The 26283-nt window shown below is 38.2% G+C and overlaps 1 protein-coding gene across 8 annotated transcripts in view; it reads right to left on the bottom strand.

Annotated features, from left to right (window-relative positions):
* map7 (microtubule associated protein 7) overlaps positions 1–26283 on the bottom strand; it is a 116832-nt gene that overhangs the window by 6900 nt on the left and 83649 nt on the right. For 4 of the 8 annotated variants that reach the window (XM_062968976.1, XM_003223306.4, XM_062968978.1 and 1 more), the window contains 11 exons: positions 24777–24887; positions 16961–17074; positions 12205–12353; positions 10851–10954; positions 9189–9463; positions 7904–8096; positions 6348–6546; positions 4348–4443; positions 3562–3612; positions 3415–3457; positions 1829–1964 (listed from right to left, as the gene is read on the bottom strand). In XM_062968976.1, coding sequence (XP_062825046.1) covers positions 1829–1964; positions 3415–3457; positions 3562–3612; positions 4348–4443; positions 6348–6546; positions 7904–8096; positions 9189–9463; positions 10851–10954; positions 12205–12353; positions 16961–17074; positions 24777–24887 — 1471 coding nt within the window. The remainder of the gene's footprint in view (positions 1–1828; positions 1965–3414; positions 3458–3561; positions 3613–4347; positions 4444–6347; positions 6547–7903; positions 8097–9188; positions 9464–10850; positions 10955–12204; positions 12354–16960; positions 17075–24776; positions 24888–26283) is intronic. The other 4 variants (XM_062968977.1, XM_008114516.3, XM_008114518.3 and 1 more) reach the window with 3 other exon arrangements.

Below are 26283 nucleotides of genomic sequence, written 5' to 3'. Positions count from 1 at the left end.
GCTTCTTGCCTGTGATGGTGTTGATTCATATTGTTGTTGTTGTCATTGTTATTATTGTAATTGTTTTTTTGGAGGCCAAGTGTGAATGTAGGGATTGGGGAGCTGGATGAGCACTGAATGGCCTTGTAGCCTCAGTGCATGGCTGATTCTTGCCTGTGTTGGTGTTTATTATTAGTGGGTCAGTGGATGGATAGATGAGTGGATGAATAGAGTGTTTCCTTTATTCCTATGCTGTTCCCTTTCTCTGCTCCGATCCTGAGCTCGCTGATAAGAACACACTGGTCAGAAAGGAGGGTAAATATAACCGGATCAATGGTCTTTTTCTCCGTTTTGCTCTTGGCCTTCTGGGCAGAGAGGAGGCAAGGCTTTTGCGTTGTGTTGTCAAGTTTTGTATTTCTCGGGCGTTTAGTTGTGTGCCAAGTTTCGTATTTCTGGGGCGTTTAGTTGTGTTGTTATAGTCACGATGCGTTGTGAGTTTTGTGGGTCTGGATTGTGGTTTTGTGGTGTGGTTGTGTTGTTACAACTGGGAGGGAAGGCTTTTGCATTATGTTGCCAAGTTTCGTATTTCTGGGGCGTTTAGTTGTGTTGTTATAGTCACGATGCGTTGTTGTGAGTTTTGTGGGTCTGGATTGTGGTTTTGTGGTGTGGTTGTATTGTTATAACCGGGAGGCAAGGCTTTTGCATTGTGTTGCCAAGTTTTGTATTTCTGGGACATTTAGTTTTGTTGTTATAGTCACTGTGCAAACAACTTTATCCTTTTATATATATAGAAGATTGTCAGCATTCAGGGGTGGTGGACACAGCTTCTCTTAGGACTGTTAATTTACATCTTACACAGAAGATCTTATGTAGTGCTTAATAAAAAGTTTATTTTTTTACTTCAAGCTAATAACTGTTTTAATTGTGGTTTATAATGTCTGGAATCTCACCAGAGAATTATTCTAATATAAGATAGAGGTTGCATACCTGCATACAGTTCTTAGCACAGCCCATTGTTTTGCTAGCACACGTTCCCCTGAACTCTTGTTGTCTTAGTGGACAAGGAAGTATTTGCCCATAATGAACAGGTGATCCTTGGCACTCACTGCGCACACCATTTCACAATTATGGGATCCACTGTAACTACATTGATGCATAAATAGTATTCTGAAAATGCAAGGGGACTTAGCCAATATGTTTCAATCTGCAATGAAGGATCAGCTATACTGTCCAAGGATGCTATTTAAAATCAATTGTTGCTTGACTCCAAATCATTTCCGACTTACGATAACCCTAAGGCAACCCTACCACAGAAGTTTTTGGGGATGAGAGTGTGTGACCTGCCCAGCTCTACTGATGCTAAAAAGATTTTAAAAATCAGAGGTATGCTGGGGGTCATGTAATGCTTTTTTCAGTACATGAACATTATGGCTCAATTGTTGCCTATTATTATAACAACTGCAACATTTTTCAATACTGACAAGCTACGGATAGAAGAAAGGGACTTTTAAAGTTCTTATTAATTTTTTAAAGATGCTCTTAGCTACTAGGAAACAAATGATGATTTCAAATATTACTTGGCTTATTGCGGGCTACAATTTTTGATCACAGCAAATCCTGTTTTAATGTTTGCATATTTGTATACTGTTAATTGTTATTCTGATGCTTTTATGTTAAGCCACTTTGAGTCCCCTTCAGGGGAGATAAAGCGGGGTATAAATAAATAAATAATGCTGAAAATGTTATTGAAAGAAACATGCATGATTTGCTTCGATATCCTTTAACCTTGATTAAAAAAACAGGAATTATTAAACAAACTTGTGCTTTCAAATAGTCTCATGTCTCTCACCTGTCTAGGTTGACTGTGGGTTCATGAGATATGAGCACATGTGTATGGGTTACCACTTCACCGTTGCGTGGAGATTCTGGCACATGTTGAACCTGAGAGCCCATGATGGGGCTTAACGGAGATGTAGGGCTGCTTGCTGACAGGGAAGAAGAAAAATACAAGTTGTCTGTGCATTATTTGACAGAAATGATCTATTTCAGTCTCACCACACATTCAGATAATTGTGAGTTTTTCCTGACCATTTTTTTTTGTAGAAAAGTGTAATGGTTCAAACTTCCTCTGACCTAAGGGGCTCCCCATATCCAACCATGGGAACTGGACTGACAGATTGGATAGAATCACCAGCCCACTTCTACTATTGGTTGTGATGGGATGACAGACTCCATCAGTGAAAGAACTGGAATGCTTCTGTACTGTGTATCATCATTTATCATTATTAAAGCTTATGTGATAGCAGTAGTGTGTGTCAGTGTTTTGTATGTGAGTGTGTGTGTGTGTGTGTGTGTGTGTGTGTGTATGTATGTATGTGTGTATGTATGTATGTGTGTGTGTGTGTGTGTGTGTGTGTGTATATATATATATATATATAAAAGTTTAGAAGGAAGCCTGGAACCACATCCAGGTTCAGAATAGAACAAGCCTCTGCTCCCACCATATTTCCAGATGTATGGAGGCTGATTATGAATATGCAGGAATCTGTTCTTCACATTGATTGAGAAGCACTGTCCAAGGAGCCAAAGTACATGCATGGTATGTAAACCGTTGACTCTCCCAATATTTTGGTCTACAAATCATCTCACTAGTAAGGTACTGAAGGAGCTGTAGTACAAAACCCAATAGTTTAACTGCTGGTCAACTACTGGCATAGAAAATAAGGAACTAGATACACTACAGCTCTAACAAAGCTTGGAAACATTTTTTATTTTATTTTGACCCCCAGGATCCCTAACTAGCCTGCATCATTTTCTGGTTTCCTATGTTCAACCCTTAGGGCAATGCATGCTTCAGAGTCCAAGGGAAGAATAAAAAGCAATTCCAGAGTTTTAGAACTAATTAAGCTTGGAAAAGGTTTCGCTTTTCTCAGAGCTTCAATGAAGCATCTAATATTCAATTAGTAATAACCTCATGGATTTGCAAAACAATATAGCATGAAATCTTTCCTTCACACTTTTTTTCAAAAACCATCAGATAATTTTTGCCTTTCTGTCATTTTAAAGCTTTATAAAATGCAAATGAAAGTCCTTATCATTCCCACTGAGCATTCGCACACAGAATGACTCATGGCAGATATGAATATTTTGCCCTAGCCAAATAAAAATGACCTCCAACCAACTAATTATCTACACTTCTAGTTTATGAATCTACCATTTAAACCAATTAAAGCTTGCAATCCCAATTATACATTTCACCATAGATGTATCATTATTGCAGCAGATTTTTTTTTGTGGATTCAGGCTCTGCTATATTACATTATATGATATTTTATTCCATTTATCTGGGTTACCAGTTTCCAAAATTCCCTCCTACTTAGATCATGTTCTGAATAACAGGTTCATGTTTGACTGGATAATGGCAAGAAGTAATACCTCTTTCCTTTGTTATTTCTCCATTTTGCTGTTCATTTGATTTCTGCAAAATGAATTGATTTGCAAGTTAGATGCATCACTGGAATAATACAGACACATACACAGGTAACATTTTCTTATCAGATACAATAAAACCGAGTTACGTACTTTTTCTGCAGCTTCTGTTCGCCTAGTTCTTCTCATAATTTCTTCCAAGCGCTACAGGAGAGAGACACAGAGAGACAGGAAGCATTATTTATTATCATCTATCTTAAATATGGCTGGACATTTTACAATAAATGCTGTGAACACCCACTGAAGCATCTACATCTTCAGCAAAGTCTCAGATTGATGATCTTGGACTGCAGCCATTCCATCATGTTCCCTCTTCCTCCCTCCAAACCTGCTGGAGAATAAAGTGCCCTGCAATGACAGGTCTACTTTGGTCTCAGGAATCAACAGCACAGGTGACAGCAACGGCAGCAGTTGCTGGTAGAGTCAAAGCTTAGAAAAGTCACTTTTTGGAACTGCAGTTCCTAGTATCCTCCTGTCAACATGTATATTTCAGACATAACACTGTAATTTTGCAAAATATTTTTGCACAAAACATTGTATGTGTGCCTTCAAGTGGTCTATTCACTTAGAGTGAGCTCATAAATTTCACAGTGCTTTATGAGGCAAGGGATTTTTTAGATGGTTTATCATTGCCTTCCTCTGAAAAAGTCTACAGCAGCTGGTAGTCTAGTCCAAACACTAACTACGGCTGACCATATCTAGCTTCCAAGATAAGATGGGATATGTGCATTCAGAGTATTTTCCCAATAATCATATTGTGCAAAAGACAGAAATAAAAGAATGTGCAAAATTACTAGCCTGGGAGTCACCTATAACAAGGGAAACTTCCCAATTGATCTGTAAGGTCATGTTCTCCATCTGTATATGCTTTTCTCTTACCTTCTTCCTTTCTAAGCGCTCCTGTTCTTCTCTTTGGAAATGTTTTTCACGTTCTACCCGAATCTGCTCTTCTCGTAACCTCATTTCCTCTTCTTTCTAAAATATAACACAGGCAAAGGTAAGCATAGATTTATCTTCTCTGAGATATCAACAGTATCCCTCTACCTGCATAAGACATTTTGCCTGATGGTTTCCTTCTGTGTCCACTTGCCGAAATCATACAAGCATGCATTTCATACAAGTATGATGTGACAAATTCATTGGTAAGTTGGTCTGCTTTTTCCAAAGAATACTACTTCAAGCTTCATTGAATTATGTTTCTAAAAATTGCAATTTGATAGGGCAGAGAAAATACCATGCTGTTTTTCTCTCAAAAAGCAGATGAAATGCCATCTTTTCTTACTTCTGTTTCTTAAACCATTGAACAGATTGCATATTTCATTCTATATGCTGCCAATCATGAAATGAAAATACCTGTGTTCCCCATTTACTCTTCCTGTGTATATTTAAGATAAGATTAAATCATCCCTCCCCTTTTCTATGTATTATTAAAAGAAGTGTTGACACATCTCACTTTTCTTGTGTCTGTGAAGCAAGGTTGTAGAGTTGGTTTTTGTAAAGGCAAGCTACATCAGACATGAAAGAGGCTTATAGTTAATAGGATCAAGCATGGATTGGTGAGATTTGACCCTTTCCTTCCTTTGCTGTAGTCCTGGGAAAGACACCTCCTCTGCTGCTAATATTTTCAGATAGGTGTGGGAATCCCCTCTTGGGATCTATTTGCATTTTTATAAAAGGGTGTACAGTAATTCAAAAGCAAGGATGCATTTTAACATGATATATGGTTGGAGAATAAGATGGGGAAATGCTGTTGAATTTTAAACCATTTTTCTGTATACAGTGTTCCCTCACTTATCGCGGGGGTTAGGTTCCAGGACCACCTGCAATAAGTGAAAATCTACAAAGTAGGGATGTAATATTTATTTTAATATTTATACATTATTTTAGTAGTTGTACATTATTTTAAGTCTTTATCAACCAATTGTGTGTTGATAAATCGCCTCCTTCTCCTCCCGTTGCAGCTTGGGTTCCTTTTCCTTTCTTTTGGCTTCTCCTTCCTCCCTTCCTTAGGCTGTAAATTGTAATTTTTTATGATTTATAATAGTCTTTTAGAGTTTACTGAAAAACAGCGAATCTGCGAAAAGTGAACCACGAAGTAGTGAGGGAACACTGTAGTATCAAATAACACTTGCAAGGATCAGATCTATGTCAGACAGTTATCACTTCCAAGGTCAGAATGCAGTGGCAGGGTTTTATGCCACACCCTGTCTCTTAGTTGAGATCTCATGTTTAGAAGGACTGGGAAACATAGATGGTCTACTACTATTTGAAACTGGAGAACAAGCATTTGTCCCCTAAGACTAGCTGATGGATCAATGGCAAATTACCAGAGTTTCTAGAAGCGATATGTTTATAAACTCTCATATCAGAAATTAAGGCAATAATCAGTGCAGTCTTCTTGGTAGACCTGTTCATGATCTACTCAGACAGCAGCCTTTCTTACTGTTATCCAAGGAAACATTATCTTCTTTGATGCAGATAGACCTGGACTGTATCTACACTGTAGAATCAATGCAATCTGATATCAACTATCATGTTTCAATGCTATGGAATCCTGGGATTTGTAGTTTGGTGAGGCACCAACACTCTTTATCAGATAAGGGTAAAGACCTTCTATGATTCCATACGATTGAGCCATCAGAATAAAAGTGGAGTCAAACTGCATTAATTCTACAAAGTAGATGCATCCTTTGAATAAGGGAAAGGAGAAGGTGGGCTAGCTTGTAGTGTATGTCCAAATCTCATTAGAAGTACATTGATCCAACAAGACTGGTAAAGAGCAGATCTCAAAATGAATCCAGAAGTCCATTAAATTGTATGCACATCTTTAAGCAATATAAGTCAGAGAGTTGTCTGAAACCCTTTCTACTTCAAAATACCTGTTTTTGAAGCTGCTCCATTTCTTCTCTGTCCTTCTGCTCTTTTTCTTCAGCTAAGCGGTGCAGACGCAGCTGCTCTTCTTTCTCTTGCTCTTGTTCTGTTTCCCTTTGTTTCCTCTCAGCCTCCAATTTCTGAGCTTCTTCCTCCCTGCGGGCCCTTTCTTCAGCAATCTTCTGGGCCAATTCTTCCTTCTTTTGCCTGTGGGTACCAAAGATTGGCATCAGACAAATGTCCAGAGCGGAGCTGGGAAACATCAATGGGCAGAGTGGTAAGGTTTTTGTAAAAAATATTCTCATATCTGTGTTCTTTTTTGAATTGAGGCAGAAGTGAATAAATAAAAGTAAACATCTATTAGATATATGCCTATAAAGAATTATAATTAAATGCTGATATCTATTAATCCTTAAAAGAAAAACCTATAACATGAATAGCAATGTGTCATTAAAGTACCTGTAAAATACCTATTAATAGTTAATATAAATGCCTACCGGTATTAAATGAATTCCTATGAATACTTTCAAAATAATTGATTAAATAAACATGCATTAATAGTTTAAGAAACCTATTAACTAAGTATGTATTAAAACTTAAAATCAATTCACATAATTATTAAACAAACATTTACAAACACTTTATATAAACTTTGCCAACCCTAAATACTGATAAATATCAGAAAACAGCAGTTCTAACAAAATAGTAAAAATAATAGCTGTTTCCCCTCTTCCCTCTAAAGCAAATGGTATGAAAGTCTTCCTTCGGTTTCAGAAACTGGATTTTTCCCCCCAGGATAAATGAGAACCAATGTGCATTTCCTACATGTTTATTGTCATTGTGTGCCTTTAAGTTGTTTCCAACTAAGGCCAATTCTAAGGCAACCTTAAGGTAAACCTATCATGGCAATTTCTGGGGCTGAGAGAGAATGACTAACCCAACGTCATGCAGTGGGTTTCTGTGGCTGAGTAGGGAATTGAATCTTGGTTTTCAGAGCCATAGTCCAGTGCTCTAACCATTTCACCATGCTGGCTCTCCAACTCAGATGCTTCAGGGAACAGCTGAAGCATGGAAATACTGAATAAGGGCATGCCAAAAGGTGCACCCTACCCTCCTGCATTCTCATGTACTGCAGCTTTGCATGCCTATCCAGCTGTACATTTGGATCAACCCTATTGTATAGTTTCAGGCTCAGGAAAAGCCAGTTCCAATGCAGTCGGATCAGACACTACAATTTGCAGTAACTGCAGTGGTAACCACTGCCTCCATTGCCAAATGGCTGTTCCAATTCTGGCATTTGGATTGGATTTAAAAGAGTTCTCTAAGGTACTTCACCTATTTTCAGGTTATGATTTAGAAATTGGCATAGCTCTTTTAAAATTCAGATTAAATTCCAAGGACACTGGAGTTACTAGCCACAGCAGATCAACTCTGCAGAACAAAAGACAAGATGTGGATCCAGTGCATTCATTTTCCCATCTACTCCAAGTTTGGAGTCTGTAACATATGGAAATATATTATGAGATATGTCAAAAGTGTATCTTCTCAATTTAGGAAACAACACCTTTCAGTCTCTTCCTTCTCTCTTCTTTGTTGCTCCTCCCGTTCCCGTTGTTCTCGGGCCAGCCTCCTTTTTTCACTAAGGAGCCTGGTCGCTTCTTCTGGGTCTGTTGTCCCTGCAGAAGGTTTGCTAGAGACAGGAGACAGCAAACCCGCTGAAGGAGCAGAAGGAGCAGAAGGCAGAACTGTAGGAGCAACTGGAACAGGAAAGAAACAGTCAACACTCCCACATTTGGCATATTTGGACAACATATTAAAGGACACATATTCACATATAACAACAATAAACCACATATATACAACTTCTGAAATAAGAGAGATGTCATAAAATGTGATGGCATTGTAGTTAAAACTGTGAAGGGCTCATGGATCAGCACTACAGGGAAACCCCTGTTGGATTGGAAGGACCTGTTCTTGAAAAACTTGCTGGTGGAAGGAATTCTTGAGTGTTATACCTCTCAAAAGTAACATATTTAACATCTAAGAAATACCCCAGGCAGAGATTCTGGAGAACTGCTGCAGTTAGACAATGTTGGATCAGAACAAGTAGGCAACTGCAGGGGGTTAGGGCACTGCACTGGTCCGTGGGTGACCTCAGGGGGCTTCTCCTCAACAAATTCTCTTGTCTCTAAATCCCTCAAACCCCTCTAGGATGGGTAGATGCAATCTGGCTATGTATTTAGCCCCACCCCCACCCCCATCTTAGGCCCAGGAGAAATTTTATTTGTACTAGAGGAAGTGATTAGATCTTCCAAGATACTTTTTGTTGGGATGGGGGCCAAAATATGGCTAAATTGCCTCCACATCCCCTAGAGCAGTGGTTCTCAACCTGGGGTCCCCCAATGTTTTTAGCCTAGAACTCCCAGAAATCCCAGCCAGTTTACCAGATGTTAGGATTTCTGGGAGTTGAAGGCCAAAAACATCTGGGGGGCCCAGGTTGAGAACCACTGTCCTAGAGATATTTGGGAACTATACCTGTATATTTCTCCAAACATTTTTGTATCTCAGGATCATAAAAAGACCCCTGGGGATGTTTCTTTGAGGCCTAGTAGCTGTGCTTTCCTGATCCTTGGATTAGGGGGAACAATGTTCCAGTATAAAGCAGGCTGGCATGTGTACAACAAAAAGAATATCAGAAGGTCTCTTCTGGATCAAGAGAGGGATCTAGCTTTTCCAGAATCTTATCCAATGAATAAGTACCAGAAAACCTACACTTGTAGCATGAACACAATGTTTCAGGCTTCTTAACTAAGAAAAAAATACTAGAAGACTGGCAAACCAGATCTTACTCTGGGTGGTTTCTTGATTGCAAGGTAGGTTTTCATTTGCAACGATGCTGGGAGCTGGGGTTGCTTTTCCTTGGTCTTTCTTTTCTTCCATGATCTTCTCAGGTTCCCGCCGTGTATCTTTTTTCTCATTTTCCAGCTTGCGTTCATTTTTGACAGGCCGGATGTTGCCAGGGGAAGGAGGGCGTGGTTGAGCAGAGGAGGTTCTAGATGATACCTGTGGTGAAGTTAGCTTTCTGGGTGTCCCAGGCAAAAAAGGCAAAGACCTGGAGGCATGCCTATTGGAACCACAAAGGAACAGTAATGATAATATTAAGCATACTATTATTGTGATTTCCATTTGACTGGGGTTTGATTATAGCATTATTTTTCTTACCAATTCATTCTCCCCAGAAAATAAAAGAAAAATGAAGAGGTATGAAGAAGAGAAGATGATCTCACTCCAGTACATGTAATAGTAGCTATGTGATTTATGCCATAGAATGCAAATGCAAGAAACTTTATGTGGGAAGGCTAAAGACTCTTGTGAAATGAAAAATAAAGACATTTCTCTCCGATTTGAAAAATAAAAGGGTGGGAGCTCCTTCAGTCAGTCACTTGGAAGAAATGCAGCATTCCCGAACAGATTTCTGTTTTGGGGTAATAGAGATTATTATGAACAATACAATTTTTGAAGAAAAAAGGTGAAATGGATCCTAAAATTGAAATCTCTATTCCCATCAGATTTGAATGAAGATCTGGACAAACTATCCTTAATATCAAAGCAATGTGGAATGATTATAATAAACCATAATAACCCTAGCAACTGATTTCAGCACATATCATTGGGTTTTTTCCTGCATGACAACCTGAAATCGATATAAATGATACAATTTGTAGACTCTGTTCCTTTAAATACTTAATAGTTCAATTTTTTGGAAAATGTTGTCTATAACTCCAGATATTTGAATATTATATATGCATCTGCTAGGAAAAATATTGTAACTTGGGTGTTTCTATGATGAATTGAATGTTGTCCTGTTTCTTTTTGTTTATAATAGATTTGTATTTATGTTCTGTTTTTAACCCCTGAAGACCTTTTCTCATATGGGTTTTTAAAGGAACAAACAGTTGACTATCAATTAGCATGTGGAGCTTGTCTCCTTTATGTTTCATGTTCATTTCAGTGTCACACTGAGTTCCAAGAACAAACCAAGGAAGAGATTGCAAAAATAAAAGACCAGGTGAGTGATATGAGTTTAATGCATAACCAGTACAAGGAATCCCATCATACCTACTTTTGGGGAAATCTGAACATGTAGAATAAAATGAATTAATCTCAACATTTGGAAGTGGATTCCTGTGCTTGGTTGACATGATATGGGAAGGATGCTCACTTGTTGCCCACAACGTGGTCTACAATTAGCCATGTTGTATAATATATTATGAAAGATGTGAACTTTAAAAAATATAGGCAGAATACAAAGAATCACAATGACGTTTGATGTGCCGGTCTGTATCAATATCTTCAAGCCTGAGATAAATTGATATGGCCCCACTGATATCTATTGTCCAAGGTTTAAAAACATTATCAGAGCAGGGTAGTTATTTTACTGTAAACATTTTATTTCAATTTCTACTTTTTTCTAAGAAGAAAAGAGCACTCAAAGCAGATGATTTTCTCACCAAGCAGATGATTTACTTCTGAAGGCTGAAGGTGAACGAGCTCTCTTTTTGCCAGATGACAGATTAGTCACCGAAAGGCCCTTTTCCTTTTCTTTTCTGTTAGTCTAAAATTCAGTAAATAGGATAAATCAGTACGTTACAACACACTAAGCAATACCTCACACTTTCTGAATCAGAAAATGAACAACACCCATAGAAAGATAACCTCCTTATTAAATGTGATAATATCTTATGCACAGTAAGAGCTGGTTTTAATCTCAGTTAGCCCTCTATTTAAAATAAATAAGACCCTAGGCTATTAATTTACAGAATGTGATCCAATTCTATCATTTTTCTGATGTAATTGCTTTATTCAGCAGAAATGGAAGAAAAGTAATTCCTTTTCATGGTGATGGTGGGACCTGCAGTGGGATATACAGTAGAAAGAAGTCCTCCTCACTGGCACAATGCTGCTTTTTGTCACTCCCTTCTACAAGCAGAGATATAAACTCAGCATGCATTCATTAATCTAGTCTTCCCTTTTAAGGTTTACATTTGTATCTTAGTCATTGTTTCTTCTAAGACCTTCCAAAGAAGTCTTGAGAAAACTTCTCAAAGATTTCTTTGAAATGTTGTTCATTATGATTTGTAAAGTATCAAAAGACCATGTATTTAATCACAAGGTTATATGAACTTACACTTCAGGTTTCTAAATGACATGTCAGTTTTCCAAATTTAGGCATCTGTATCCCACTCTAGTAAACATTGTTACCAAAATTTTGCAGTTTTCCCACATTTTCACTATCCTAGATATTATGTAGGCATTCAAAGCATATAAACCAGATAAGGAAGTATAAATTACGGGTCCAAATGCTGTTCTAATGTCTCAGTAATGTAAGTGTGCTTCTGGAAAGTCAACTCCTAACAGTACTGATGAACTCAACAGCAATTGTGCTTCTGTTCCATCTTTCCTCCTCTTATCTGTTTTGGAAAGGTAAACAATGCAAGAAATGGGAAGAACGGGAAATTTAAAAATAAAAGTCATGTGAAATATCCTAATATTATGTGTTCAAGACTGTGTGAATACACAATTGTTGTCTGGAAGCAATACAGAATTCCATACTTCATTCAGAGCTGGTAAAAGTTACACATTGTACTATAACTCCCAGCTTCCTCTATCCAATAAGGTGGTGCTACAACTTGGGGTATTCTGGGAGCTGTAGTACAAAAATGGCTATTCCAAGCTTCAGTTCTGTCACATAGCTTGTTGTCTAATCAAACTACTTTGTTGAGATCAAAGCAGACCATGTAGCCTACATCTTATGTAACATTACTTCACTACTGCTGTAAGCCTATTCATCACTAATGAGCTTACCCCTGCCGAATGTGTAGTCCTCCTACGTCGAACATCAGGTGTCGTGCCAAAGAGTTTTGCTCTGTCTGCTGGATTTCGACAGCTTATGGCCTTGAAGGAGAGAGGGCTGATGGGGCTGCAAGATGCTGAACGAGGACAAATGGGGATAACTAGGGTATGGAGTATATGATTTTTATATGTGTACATATGTATATTTAATAGAACACAAGAAGGGAAAGCCATGAGAAGGAAACGAGAAAAGGAAGGAGGAAGAGAGAAATATAGGAAAGAAAGTATTAATATAGGAAAGAAAAAGAAAGATTTAAACAAGAACCACTATGTAATTATCCACCAAGAACTTCAGAGGCATTCAAAACCAGAATAAATCAGTATGCTACTGAATTAAACTATGATTCCTGGAGGGTTTTATGTGCCAAACACCATCTCTGTGTTATGCTAAGATCACTATCTGAACAGACATTGTGAAGTTATAAAAATATAAACATCCAGAGGAATTAGAGAAACATTTCAAAATTTTCAATAATAATTTCAAAGTACAATTCAATCTCTTGAAAATTTGACAGAAACTCTGAGCCTATGCAGCACAGAACCTTGAACTGCACCAGATAGTTATTCCAGTTCACACATTCAATGAAATGTGCATTGATGCTAATTTTTATCATCGCTTTTACTTCATTATGCTCATGTGATGATTTATTTAGATTTATCGTATTATAGCAAATTGAGGATACATACAAAGTTTAAAACTTGGCATTATACAAAATGTCTTTTGACCAGAATATGTGATGATAAGATAGGGCTTAGTGTAAAGTGCATAAGGTTGCCCTCCTCTCTCTTTCTCCCACATAATCAGGAAGAAGGCTTAATCAGGACTTCATTTCACTTTCCCCCGCTCTTGGGTTGTGAAATGGGAATCATAGTTGAGAACAAAATCCAGTCAGTTACTGATGAAGCTGACAATACAATATGTGATTATTTTGTTCACTGGCTTCCACAAATTAGAGCTTGTTTTCAAACCTCCCTTCCTGGTTTGCATAATGACAAGCCAGGAGTTCTGGGAAGTGAAACATCCCAGTTGCATGGAAAGAGATAGGGGAGAGATGGTTGGAGACTTTAGTTGGACTCGTGTCCATAATGCTAGAACTCATGTCTCATTGGAAGGTGCCCTGAACACTTCTTTAATGAGATACCAATTCAAATTTAAGCTACAAATAAGTCAGAGGAAAAAAGAGCCAAGTGAGTACTGGTACATCGAAGCTTATCTATACATTTGTACTTGAAAACAACACACATGCACACACACACACACACTCCCCTTCAAAGAACTAGCCTTAAAATCACAATCACAGAGAGATTAGTTTTAACAAGGAGATCAGTCTGAAAATAAAATGAAATAGAATCAAAATCATTAATATATCAGGATTATTCTTGGAAGTCTTCACTTCCAAAAACAAAGAAATCACAGACAACAGAACAGGTGGTACAACAGATAGCATAATTATATTCAAAAGCATAATTATATAGCAATATATTACTACCTGATACATAAAAGAATAAACAATCCTGTGAGCACAGACTCCTCTTTTTAGGAGCTAAAACTCACAAATCCGTTGTTTGAATTCAAGTTTGTGTTGTATCCAATAGAGACTTTTGCTCTACCTGGAAAGACCTTGGGTTATGCAAGGCAGAATACATAATTTTTCACAAATCCCTTTTACTTGCTACAGTGTCACATACTTCCCAAAAAGTTTCTTTGAGGATTGAATGTGTGTTGTAGAATAATATGTAATATGGCACAGAGTTCTAAAAGGTGAAACAGGAATTGAGGTCAAACCACACATTGCATACAAAAACATGCAACATATCCTAAGAGCCAATTTAAAGCAAGCCCAATTTCCTGCTCCAGTTCCTTCTGCCTCTACATATGTAATCGTGCAATAGGGTTTGGAGTGTGAATGCTACATTTTCTCAAATCTCTTAAAAATCAGCACGTGAAATTGGTTAGCTTACAATTCAATTAACAAAGCACAACTAAATCTAGAATTTCAGTGTGTAAATTGACAAATAGTGATAAATTACATAATCATAAAATCAGTGCAGATAAGGACATTCTAGATAACTATCTCTGCATATCACTCAGGTTATATCGATAACAAGATCCATAGAGATAACTTTATACTTCATAATATGTCTGCTTAGGCACAGAACACATACATCAGGGATAGGATTGCACTCTAAATGTATTCATTACAGACTTGCCCTCTCTATCACTAAAAAGCAAATCCCTTTCAGGCTAATGTCAGTTTATAATCTATTATACTTGTTGTATCCATTGAAATGAAGCTACAAGCATTTGGGAATACCTATGCATTCAAAAGAGGCTGTGATACTATAAAAATTCCCTGGTGATTATCTGTATTAACTCTATTACATAAGCTGTGAAATTAATCATTTCCTAACTGATAACTGAGAGAAAGGGAAGTACCATAATTAATTTGATACCCATGGATTTTATATCAAACATGTCTTCTTAAGTCTCTGAGATCTTAATTCACAGTATTTTAATGCAATTGACAGTCTCGTATCACTTCTTTTTATCCATTGGAAATGTTGGAAAATTTAAAATTGCCCCGGGATAGAAATGAGGTCATTTTTATTTTCTTTAGATTTAGTAACACCAATTCATTAATTTTCCAAATTAGGGGCAGCCTTCTACAAATACTCCATGAAACTCTTGTCCCTAGTGCTATTTTGTTCACTATGCTTCTGTTATTTCTCTGTAAACAGAGGCCATCCAACATTAAGGCGAATTAAGCGGTCGCTTGTGGCGCAGACCATGCGGGGGCACTGTCGAGGCGGCAGCGGAAGGCCCAGCCACCCGTCCGTGTGGCCGCCCTCCTGCTCTCCTTGCCTGCCCTGCATCCCCAGCCTGTCAGGGTGTGGGGGTGCCTGCCCTGTGAGCCCGGTAGTTGTAGTTCTCCCTTCCCAGAGAGCCCTGAGCCCAGCCAAGGACGGGCCTGGCCCTCACTTCCCAACACAGGGCGCGCCTCCTCCTCCTTCTCACAACCCCACGTGAGAAGGCAGAGAGACCCATAAACCCATGTCCCCTACAGCTTCTCCTCCTCTGTCCTTTTTTATCTCTCTCTGCCCACACAAGCCCCTCCCTGCCACTCGTCAATCAAGGCCAGGGAGCAGCACGCAGCCAATGGGGGGCTTCCGGTGGGCGTGGCGACATGGGCTCAGCCAATGGGAGGAAGGCGAGGGCCGGCTCCGGGGAAAGAGGCCAAGGGGGAGGAGGAGGAGGAGGGAGAACATGGCGAGCGACTTCACCGTCGCCTCAGGTCTGGTCTCTTTGTGAGGCGGGAAGGCAGAAGATGGTGGAGCAGAGGCCGAGAGAGAGAGAGAGAGAGAGCTGTGTGTATATACAAGATGGTGGAGCAGAGACTGGAGAGGCCGAGAGGCTGAGAGAGAGGTCTGGATAGAGACAGAGACTCGCTTGGGGTGCCCGGGGGGAGGGGGAGGAGGCCCAGCCTGCTCCTGGGTCTCTGTGGGAGGTACGGCCTAGCGCCCACTCTACATCCCCGGCCTCATGTTTGGGGGGGGGGGGGGTTGCCAAAATTCCGGTCACCTACTCCTGAAAATTACCTTGGGACAGCTCTGTCAGTAAATTGTGGATGATGATGGGTTTGTTTATTTCTGCATAGCATATCCCACAACACACACTTAGCCAAAACTAAAAGGATATCAATTGGTATTACATTGTAGGAAGCCTCAGTACAATACAAAACCAAGGCTCTTTATCCCAAGACTTCTCACAGGAATTCCTCATTTTGTCAACTTTTAAAAATTCAGTAGAACAAAGCAAACTAATTTATAATAAATGCACTTTTGTTAGCAAAAAAAAAAAAAAAAAAGGCAGCCGCCCTATATCTACATCCCACAGATCCGTCAGGGCTTGTTTTTAAGTGGACATGCTAAAGATTGCAGTGTAAAGATATAAGTCAATGAAATGTAGACAGTTCTAGTTGTCACTGAAAGTAAGAGTAGCTATATTGTTTGGGCTTCTCAAATTCTATGGGACTGCTATAAGTTCAGTTTTTGGTAGCTAGCTGTGCATTTTTAGTTGGCAAAAAGCCTTCATGCAATAAAAAGGAGCAATTTGACAAACTAAGAGAGGCCAAAGCAGGATTAACCATCCTTTGCTTGATTGTGCCTTACTTAAATCCTTGATCTGCAAATTATCTTTTTCTCTCTCCTTCACAGTGTCCATTGAAAGCAGCTTGTAATTTGACCATTGGAAAAGTAGTTTTTTTAAAAAAATGTAGGAAAATCTTCTGATGAATCTTTGTCAACCGATTAAGTATTAAAGCTGTCAGGCTAAAGTTGAAAGGAGGAGACAGCACAAAAACACGAAGCTAAAGTATTATCTTAAATACTAAAAATAGTAGAATATCTATAACGTTTGTTAGAAGATCTTTTTCCTATAATTCGCATGTATTATGTTCTGCTGGCAACTAGACCATTTTCTTACTACTATATTGTTAGAGAAGTGCAAGCAAGAATAGAGAGACAGGCAATGTTTCAAACGTAAGAGCACAGGTGTGGAGGGGAGAAGAAACAAAGCTGTTCTGAAGGAAATTAATTCAACCTATGGCCAAGCTATTCAAAACTTAATCTTGAACAAAATTTATTTTCAAACAGTTATAGAAATGTTGCATAAACACAACCAGGTATCTATTGGATGCTTTTCATTTACCTGCATCTCCTGACAAGGTGGCTGCGCTTTTACTCCGGGCCAAGAACGAATGCGTTGGTGTCAGAAGTCGGCTAACGACACTGCTCTCCCACGGACTTAGCTGCAGACGTCGAGCTGAGTGTCACCATATAAGTGAAATGTTAGATCACATGTCTTCCACAGAAGGTCAGGCACCACACAAGGTAGTTAATAAAACATTGCTCCCCATTGCACACAGGCTGTTTGATTAAGAACTCTGAAAAACCCATACCAATTTACCATATATTTCCTTGTCAGTTTTTATCATACCATTTCAAGAAACTGTTGACCTCATACATTGCAGTACTCTGAAAAATTGAAAATGTTATCTATCCAGATATGCTTTAATACCACAGCTACAGTGTAAATATGTATTACAAGATTCTATAAAGGTTAACAAATATTTCCATCTCACATTACTCACCTCTTTTATTTCTGAAAAGAATATTTACTGATGATGTTTTAGGACATGTATTTAAGTTGCTTTAAGTAATGAACACAAAGGAAAAAATCATGGAATAACCATCAGTTTTACATGCAGCTGAGACCCATACAACTTCCTCTCACAAAAGTACAGAACTTTCCTGTTTTCTTTTTTTTAAAAAACTCGAAATATGCAGCATCAGAGTGCAGAACAACACAGACTTTGAGAATTTCCTGTTTTGCTTCTTCTTGGGTTTTATCGTATGCTGCCATTATTTCATAATCCGCTGAACTCGTTTTTAGAAGGGAATGGCATTATTTTCCACATAAAAATTGCTCACATAATGGGAGGAATGAAAAGAAACATTCTCACAAGCGGCATGTGTTCACAGAAAAATAGAGCTACCTGTCGATAAAGATTGGCCATTTGTTCCAGACAAAAGCGCTTTCAGACGGTGTTTATTGTTGTTATTTAAAGTATTTTGCATGGAGTGCATTCATGGTCATCTTCCATTTGTAACCTTTCTATGGTTTTCGTCCATCCTTTTTCTTATCCACCCAGGATAAATTAGGAAAAATGGTAATGGCTCCTTGCTGACTTTTGCTGTAGCCCTGGAAATTATCTCCTGAAAGTATCCTAAATTAGCTTGGGTCCAGTCCCATTGACAGGGAGCTCTGGCGTGGACTGGTCCATGAGGTCACAAAGAGTCGGAAACGACTATGTGATTGAGCAGCAGCAGTCTCATTGAAATAAGTTATACGGTTAGCTATAACCAGTTATATTCCCACTGAAATAAACTAGAACTAAGTCTAACTTAACATGAACCCCACTTTGCACATATCAATCTTTCAAAGAAGTTATTTCAAGGGTACAACATGAATGTTCCAAATCTTGCAGGGTACTTTTTTTTAAGGAATTTTATTTAATAGGTGGTAGAGATCTTATCATTTTTAGCTTGTTTCGTAGGTGAGAGGTGGGAATCATACAACCTCCAAATGTTATTGACCTGTAGGAACCCCTGACAGTTTAGCCAATGGAAAAATATGATGCGAGTTACAGTGCGATGAATGTTCCCACCCTTTTGTAGAGAGAGGAGAAGACACAAAGGAACACATCCTCTGCAAAGTTATTTCCCTTCCTATGCTGTTATGCTCCAGTTTTACCAAACAACAAAAATGGCTTTACATAAGAAATCTTGAGCCCACAACTGCAGCAGGCTGCCTGCATAAACTTTCTTACATAATAGACTGTTGCAAAAATAAAAAAATGGTAAGATTTTTTTAATGGAACCATACTCAGGCAGATTACATAAAGTACCAAATATATCATGGGTGTCCCTATTAAAGTACATCAGCGATCATTAAACTTGCATCTCAAGAAATGTGGTGTGGAGGATGTCTTACAGAAAAATCCAAAAAAAACACCAATTTTTACATTATTTCCACTCAGTGAACTGCTTCATTTATGGAATTGCTTTATTTTGGCTGTTCCTAAAATTTGGTCTCTGCTACTTTTATTTGTACATGCTACGATAAAATAGCAAAATACATGGTCATAAAAGGTGAATGAATGGGACCAAAACTAGGACGGGGTGGGAACAGCACAGAATAGCAGTTGCTGCCATTTAAGTTCCCTGCTTCTTCTGTTAGCAGCTTGGAACATCAAGAGAAGATAGCACAGGATCCCAGTGTGTCCTCTGCAATTTTAATGCAGGGATGGGGTGGGAAGTATTGTCAGGAAAGACACAGTGGTAGTAGAGGGCTAAATCTTTCAACTCTCCTTTGGGATATTTTAGTCTCCTGTTCCGTCTGTCATTAGGCATTATATTTTTTTTTCAAAAAAAAATCAAAATTTCTGAAAATGCAAAATAAGATATTACATACAATTCATTGCCATGTAGTAGGTAAGCAGTAATAAATATTAATATGTATTTCCTATCAGCCTGTCCAACTAAGAGATCTATCTGTATATAATCAACTATGCACTTGTCTCTTTTATCTGTTTGCTGTTTCAACTATGATGGCTCCCATGTACACTTTGGGTTTTAATATGAACTTTAAATAAGTTCTCCAAGTTACTGTACCTATTTGGAAAACAGGGTTCAACATTGCGGATTTGAAAGTTAATTTTAAATTCTGGAGTGGACTAGAGAGTTGCCACATGGCAAACCAAAGCCACCAGCCACTACTGATTTCAGCAGATGGAAGAAATAAACTTGAATGGTTTGACGAGGAAAGAGGAAAACCAGTTAAGAGCTTGAGACTCTGCCACCTCTTGAAATGCTGCTTGAACATGCTTGCCCCACCCCTACCATGGCAGCATGGAAAAGGCTGGCCTCTGCCCACAGGGGCCCCCAACATCAGCCCATCTCCATTTTGAGAGGGAGAGCAGACCAGGGCAGGTCTGTGGGTGAAGTGGGGACCCCAGTAGCCTGGATTATGTCCATGAGTTGGGAGTTCTTCACTGCAGCAAATAAAAAAATAAATAAAACTTTATTTTTATCTCGCCCTATCTCCCCAAGGGGACTCAGTAAGGGAATATGCAGGACATCTGGCTTCCTCCACATCCATATTATTTGTATAATGCATTTACTTATATATGCAAATAGTGCTAGAAAAGAGAAGATACTGCAGGGTTTCCCTCAATATCAGAAATGTCACCATGTGTGACCAAACACGTAAACACATAAGACCAGAAAAGTAACATACAAGCTGAGCCATATTTTCCACATTTCAACTAAATACTAATGTCTCATAGGAAGAAGTCCCGAACTGATGTGGTGATGAAACACACTCAAAATGCTTCACTGTATGATTAAGAGGAAAAGTGGTGGGATATTACAAATATATATGTGGATGTATTAAATTAACAAGAAATCAAATTGGCAAATGTCATAATAGAAGTAACAACAAAAAGTCATAGCAATTTCTACTGATCAGTAAAGAAAAAAACACATATATTTTTCACAGGATATTTCTGAGTGAAACTATTTGGAAGGTGAACAATTCTGAACCAAAGCCACTACATCAGAAATGGAGAGGAGGTTACAATGCACTGTAAGACACTGCACATTTGTAAAGAGGCATGGAGTAGAATACTTCAAATTTAGTTTTATAAGGACACTAAGAAGAATAGGATTTATTTTAGATAGTTTTCTGAAGTACTTTGTTAGACAAATAAAGGGGGACAATCTCAAGTTCAATAACCTCTAGAAAAAATATGCTAAAGAAAAGAAAATAACTGTCTGGAACTGGCTCTCCAAAAAGCTATGATGAAAGGATTAAAACTGGTGAATACTTTCCTACTAAGCTACACCTCTCTCCTCGAATGCCCCTTAGGGAAATTTCTCAGAGTGCTTTTAAATTGAAAATAAGATAAATTGCTGTTTGTTTGTGTGTATGCGTGTGCCTTCACGCAACCTGTTGATTCATGGCATCCCCATGAAGTCCATAGAGTCTTCTTAGGAAAAGAATACTAAAAGGTGTTTTTTTCAGTTCCTTACTTGGCAATATAGCCTGTAACACCTGATATCCATTGGCTGGCTACCATCCAAATACTAACTAGGCTCGATCCTGCTTAGCTTCTAAGTTCAGATGGGATCTGGTGCCTTTGGAGTAATTAGTCCTGGACAGATTGCTGTTTACAAAGCTGTAATTTACTTGGCAAGCTGGTCGGTTACTATTGTTCTGCATGGGGAGGGCAATTTTTATTATTTTCAATCCCACATTCCCCACTTTGGCATTACTACATGGAAGATGTCACTTCGATTAACCTTTGTAGGAGATAATGGACTTTGGACTTTGTGGACAGTTCAGCTCATGCCAATCCCAGTATGACTTCATTTTTGTGACAGGTATAGTTCAGTCTTTATGCAGCTTGTGGAGAACAGATGTGTCACTGAGTGTGTACATGACCTCAAAGCAACTCTAGTTTAGACAGTCTCTTCCAGTCTGTTTACTTTTTGTTTTAGGACAGTTTAATTAATTGAAAACCTCCTGCATATTGGAACAGTAACACTGCATATGCCTCCATCAAATGATGGATGGATTCTTGCATTACATCATAGACACCACACAGCCACAAAAGCAATTCACAAAGAGAGCACATAAAAATTCAGTATTGAAACACACACGTGCACTTGCTATAGCAAATACAACTGGGGGAAGCAAATAAAAGAATTGTAAATTCTTTTGTATAGAGTTTGATAATGAGGAGGGAAAGGGAAAGTACAGTTGATCTTTCTCTTCAAGGTATGTATTTCTTGCAATTAAAAGAGCGAAACACCTATGTGTGTTGTAATGTTTTTAATGTTAGCCGCTTTGAATCTTTGTATGGAGAGAAAAAGCAGAATATAAATAATAATAAGGACATCTGTTGATATGACTTCTCAGAAAATTTCTGTTCCCATACTTAAAGGATAACTTGACACAGTGGTCAAATTCATATTTAAAGATAGAATCAGAAAGAGCATTTGCAAGAGCTCCTCCTGATCCTATGCTTAATTCTAGTAAGTCATATCACAAGTCAAAAGACCAGATTTCATTGCATTATAGACCATAATAATAACCACTTTTCAGGCATGGGGCTTCATGAAGGGGGTGGAGTGAGTGGATGGATGGTACACAAGAGCTCTTCCAGATTCTATGCTTAGAATCAGGGTAACTTTTTATTAAACCAATGTTGAAAACAACTTGAGAAAATGTACAAGAGTGTCCAGAAAACCAAATTTACCCACTTGCCTTTGTCCTTTCAGCAAAGGTGCATCACTCACTCACTCACTCACTCACTCACTCACTTGCTCATCCATTTATAAGCCCACCCATCTGTACCAAAGAACCACTTGCTTCAATCATACACCCATCCATCTGCTCACTCACCACCTTCATAAAGCGCCGTGCCTGAAAAGGGGTGGGCGAGCATATGGACGGGCGTGGGAGCGAATTAATGAGTAAGTGAATAGGTGAGCAGATGGGTGAGTGAAGTAGTGGGTTGGTCTTTGGGAGGATGGGTAGGCGAGTGGGTGGATGGATGGCCAAGTGAGTGAGTGAGTGATGCACCCTTGCTGAAAGAAGGAAGGCAAGTGGGTAAAGCTTATTAGAGCAGGGCAGCAAGACACGTGGAAGAGAACACTAGACTATTTACTCCGGGGAGTGCTGTCTAAATCAAGGGTGCAACTATTATGAAAGGAATCCCAAAATACCAAATTAGGGGCCCAAAAAGAGGAGTGTGACTATTACACAATGGTGACTATTATGCAATAAAATATGGGTATTTAAATCGTAGTATGTAGAATGAACTTGCCAGGTGGCATACTGCTTTTAAAGGGGAAGTAAAGTCCCCATTCTAACCAATTGTTGATCTTCAAAGGAAAAAAGGATTATATTTTACTTTCTGTTTTTTACATAAATACCCATAACATGTCAAACCAATGAAATTCTCAGTTGTGAAAAAGCAGCCTGTAAAGTTTGATTCATTAAAAGATATGGAGTTCCTCTGCAAGCATTCATAAGCACACTGCCTTTGTAGACAGCTGCCATAACCTCAGGTGCTTGAAAGAAACTAAATGAGTGGCACTCATGAAGATGCCCAGCTCTTCAGAACACTTTCATGGATTAGCACCTGAAAACTAGAAACTAGAAGGATTGAATTTGAATGCACAAGAGTCATGGAGTGAGATTCACTGGGTGTTCTCACAGTAAAATGGGGCTAACACTCTTGTTTTTTCACACTCTGCATAGAGTCTAAACATATTGTTAGGAGGTATTTATATGGGATGAATACATTAATGCCAACAAGAAAGGGATTTTAAGCGATACACGTTTCAGGAGCAAAGCACATTATATTGCAAGTATTCCTTTTAATATCTATTATCTTATTACTGAACAATGTATCTACCAGTATAATTTGCAATAAATAATAGACTGTTGAATTCACAAGTCAGATTCCATTAAAATGAGGCTGCACAACTTTTCGGGCTCCAAAAGCCACATCTAGTCTTGGCTGGGTTTGCACAAACCTGCACATCTTCTAATGCTTCATGTTTCCACCCTTGTCCAAATATCCAATGCTTTCATTTTTGCTTATGCCAGTATATGAACATGCACAAGCTGTCATGCCAGCTTTGAAATGAACATATAATGACTTCAGTGTGCTAGGTGTTCCTTATGCTAGTTCCATTGGCAGAATATGCAACTACAGTTTCTAGCACTTTTTGGCAAGTATTATATCATTTTAGTTCTGCATGTCTTTTCTAGTCTTCACCACTAATTTTATCATGGACATTGCCATGAATCACCAACAACTATTTTTCAGAGAATAGTTACCTTTCTGGAAGACTTTATTTGTAAGTTTCAGTTACTTGTTTTTAAAAACTAAGAAAATGTTGCCCTTGAAGAAAACAATACTTGTGCTTTGCTGCCAGATCGGTGAAATCTGAGACAACATATATGTGAGCCAACATCTGAGAAAGCTATTGCACATTACTGTCAGCCTAGCACATAACAAGGAAGAATGGCATATTACCAAACATGCAGAAAAACCCACACAAAGAAAAAGCGGTATCAGAGATAAGCTATTGCGCACAGATTGTCAGCGTGGCGTAAACATTGATACAGACATATATCTCCAAACATGTATGCTAAACATAAAACTCACACATTTTAAGGACATAAACAAATCAATCCTATACATGTTGACATAGGATTACTGCCTTTGTTAACCAAACACATTTGACCTTCCAACCAATTTCACTACATAATCAAAAATCTAATCCAACTTTGTCTTCGGAAAGGTGTTTCTGGATCCAACCTGCATATAACACTTGGAGCTGTTGTGATTAATACTACAGAGTACATTACATCTAGTAGATTCTAACGGAAGATCACATCACCGTTGTATCCAATTGTAGTTCTTTTAGACTTTTAAAATTCCCAAAGACTCAAAAAGGATTGGGATAAAGTCTCTCATGAAAACAAAGCAACATATAAATTTGATAGACAATTACTATCCCATTTCTAAGCCAACATAAGTCAGCATGTTGACTATCCTGGAAAGATTCAAGATTTTAAAAAAGGGGTGAAATAAAACAACAATAATAGATGAATATGATCTAGTGGTGATGTACAAAAGTTAAAATGGATTCCATGCAGTATGGAGAGATGAACAGGTTTTCTATTTTTAAAAAATCCATTTACTAAAAAACCTGACAGAAGCACTGCTTTTAGCACTTTCAAATCTCTTGTTTTCCCCTTGTGATTGAAGTCTTTTTTCCTCTAACAACGTAAAGGAAATGACTTGAGATCAAAATGGTAAAATCACAGCACAAAACATTTTTAGACCTTTCCTTTGCGACTACTGTTGTTCTTTAAACTGTACCTCTGTCTGGAGAATTTAGTAATGTTGCAGATGAGGAGGAGAGCCGCTTGTTAATGACTGGATCAACATGTTTCGAAAGGTTCATTGTTGAAACAGATCGCCTGTCTGGATCTAAAACAAATGGAAATAATGCTAATTGACAGCCCACATGCAGCAATGTAAGTTCCTAGTCCTCTAGAGGGAAGTAGAAATAGGAATATTGTGGCTTTTTTCTATCGGACAATATCTTTAAGAAAGGACTTTTTGGAAGGATTTTAAATAGGTGACTCAAAGAGTGTGCACAATATTATTTTGCCTGCAATCTTATACATATGTACCTGGAAATAAATCCAGCTATTTTCAGTAAGGCTTACTTCTAAGTAGTTATGAATGGAACTGAATTGCTAATTTCTCGTTACATCCTACCTAAAATTGTGACTCACTCAATCAAACAACAATATATTTCTATGAAATAAATCTGAATGATCTGGTAAGAAATATGCACAATGAAATGTTCATATTCATCTCATTGCACTTACAATCAGAGTGATGCAGTAAGTCTGGAAGCAAATGGGAAATAGTAGAGGGAACCAATGTACTCATAGACAAAATCACTGAAACAGGTCATTTACCTATTAAGTAAGATAACCTTGTGGATATAGCTGCTTCCAAGGCATGATCATTTGTTTGTTATGATGACAATGAAATATCAAAACCAGCGTATGTATCAAGTAGAGAGAAAACTGGGAATTAATTTAGGCAGATTCAAAGTTTAAATGGCTAAATCTAATTGCTAGTCACAACAAGAGTAAACCCATTTAATCAACAGGACTTACATAAATGTTGACATAGCATTCAGCAAATGATTCAGGCTATTGTTCTTGGGCCTAGCAATTGTGTTTAACCCAATTATTCTTGTAGATAAACATTAGGAAAAGTTTTGCCTACAGGTGTTTCAACTTATGTGCTTGTGTGCGTGTGTGTATATGTGTGTGTGTGTGTGTGTGTGTGTGTATGTGTATATATATATATATATATACACACACACACACACACACACACACACACACACATACACACAGTAGAGTCTCACTTATCCAAGCCTCGCTTATCCAAGTTTCTGGATTATCCAAGCCATTTTTGCAGTCAGTGTTTTCAATATATCGTGATATTTTGGTGCTAAATTCGTAAATACAGTAATTACAACTTAACATTACTGCGTATTGAACTACTTTTTCTGTCAAATTTATTGTATAACACGATGTTTTGGTGCTTCATTTGTAAAATCATAACCTAATTTGATGTTTAATAGGCTTTTCCTTAATCCCTCCTTATTATCCAAGATATTCGCTTATCCAAGCTTCTTCCGGCCCGTTTAGCTTGGATAAGTGAGACTCTACTGTATATATATATATATCAGAGAGAGAATGGGAGAAACAGAGGAAGGGAAGCAGATATAAACAGAGAGAGAGATTTACAGACTGGCAGAGGAGAATGTATTAGGCAGACATCTGCATGGACCACACTT

Source organism: Anolis carolinensis, chromosome 1 (genome assembly GCF_035594765.1).
Source record: "Anolis carolinensis isolate JA03-04 chromosome 1, rAnoCar3.1.pri, whole genome shotgun sequence".
NCBI classification, from domain to species: domain Eukaryota; kingdom Metazoa; phylum Chordata; class Lepidosauria; order Squamata; family Dactyloidae; genus Anolis; species Anolis carolinensis.
This window is presented reverse-complemented; position numbering and strand designations above follow the sequence as displayed.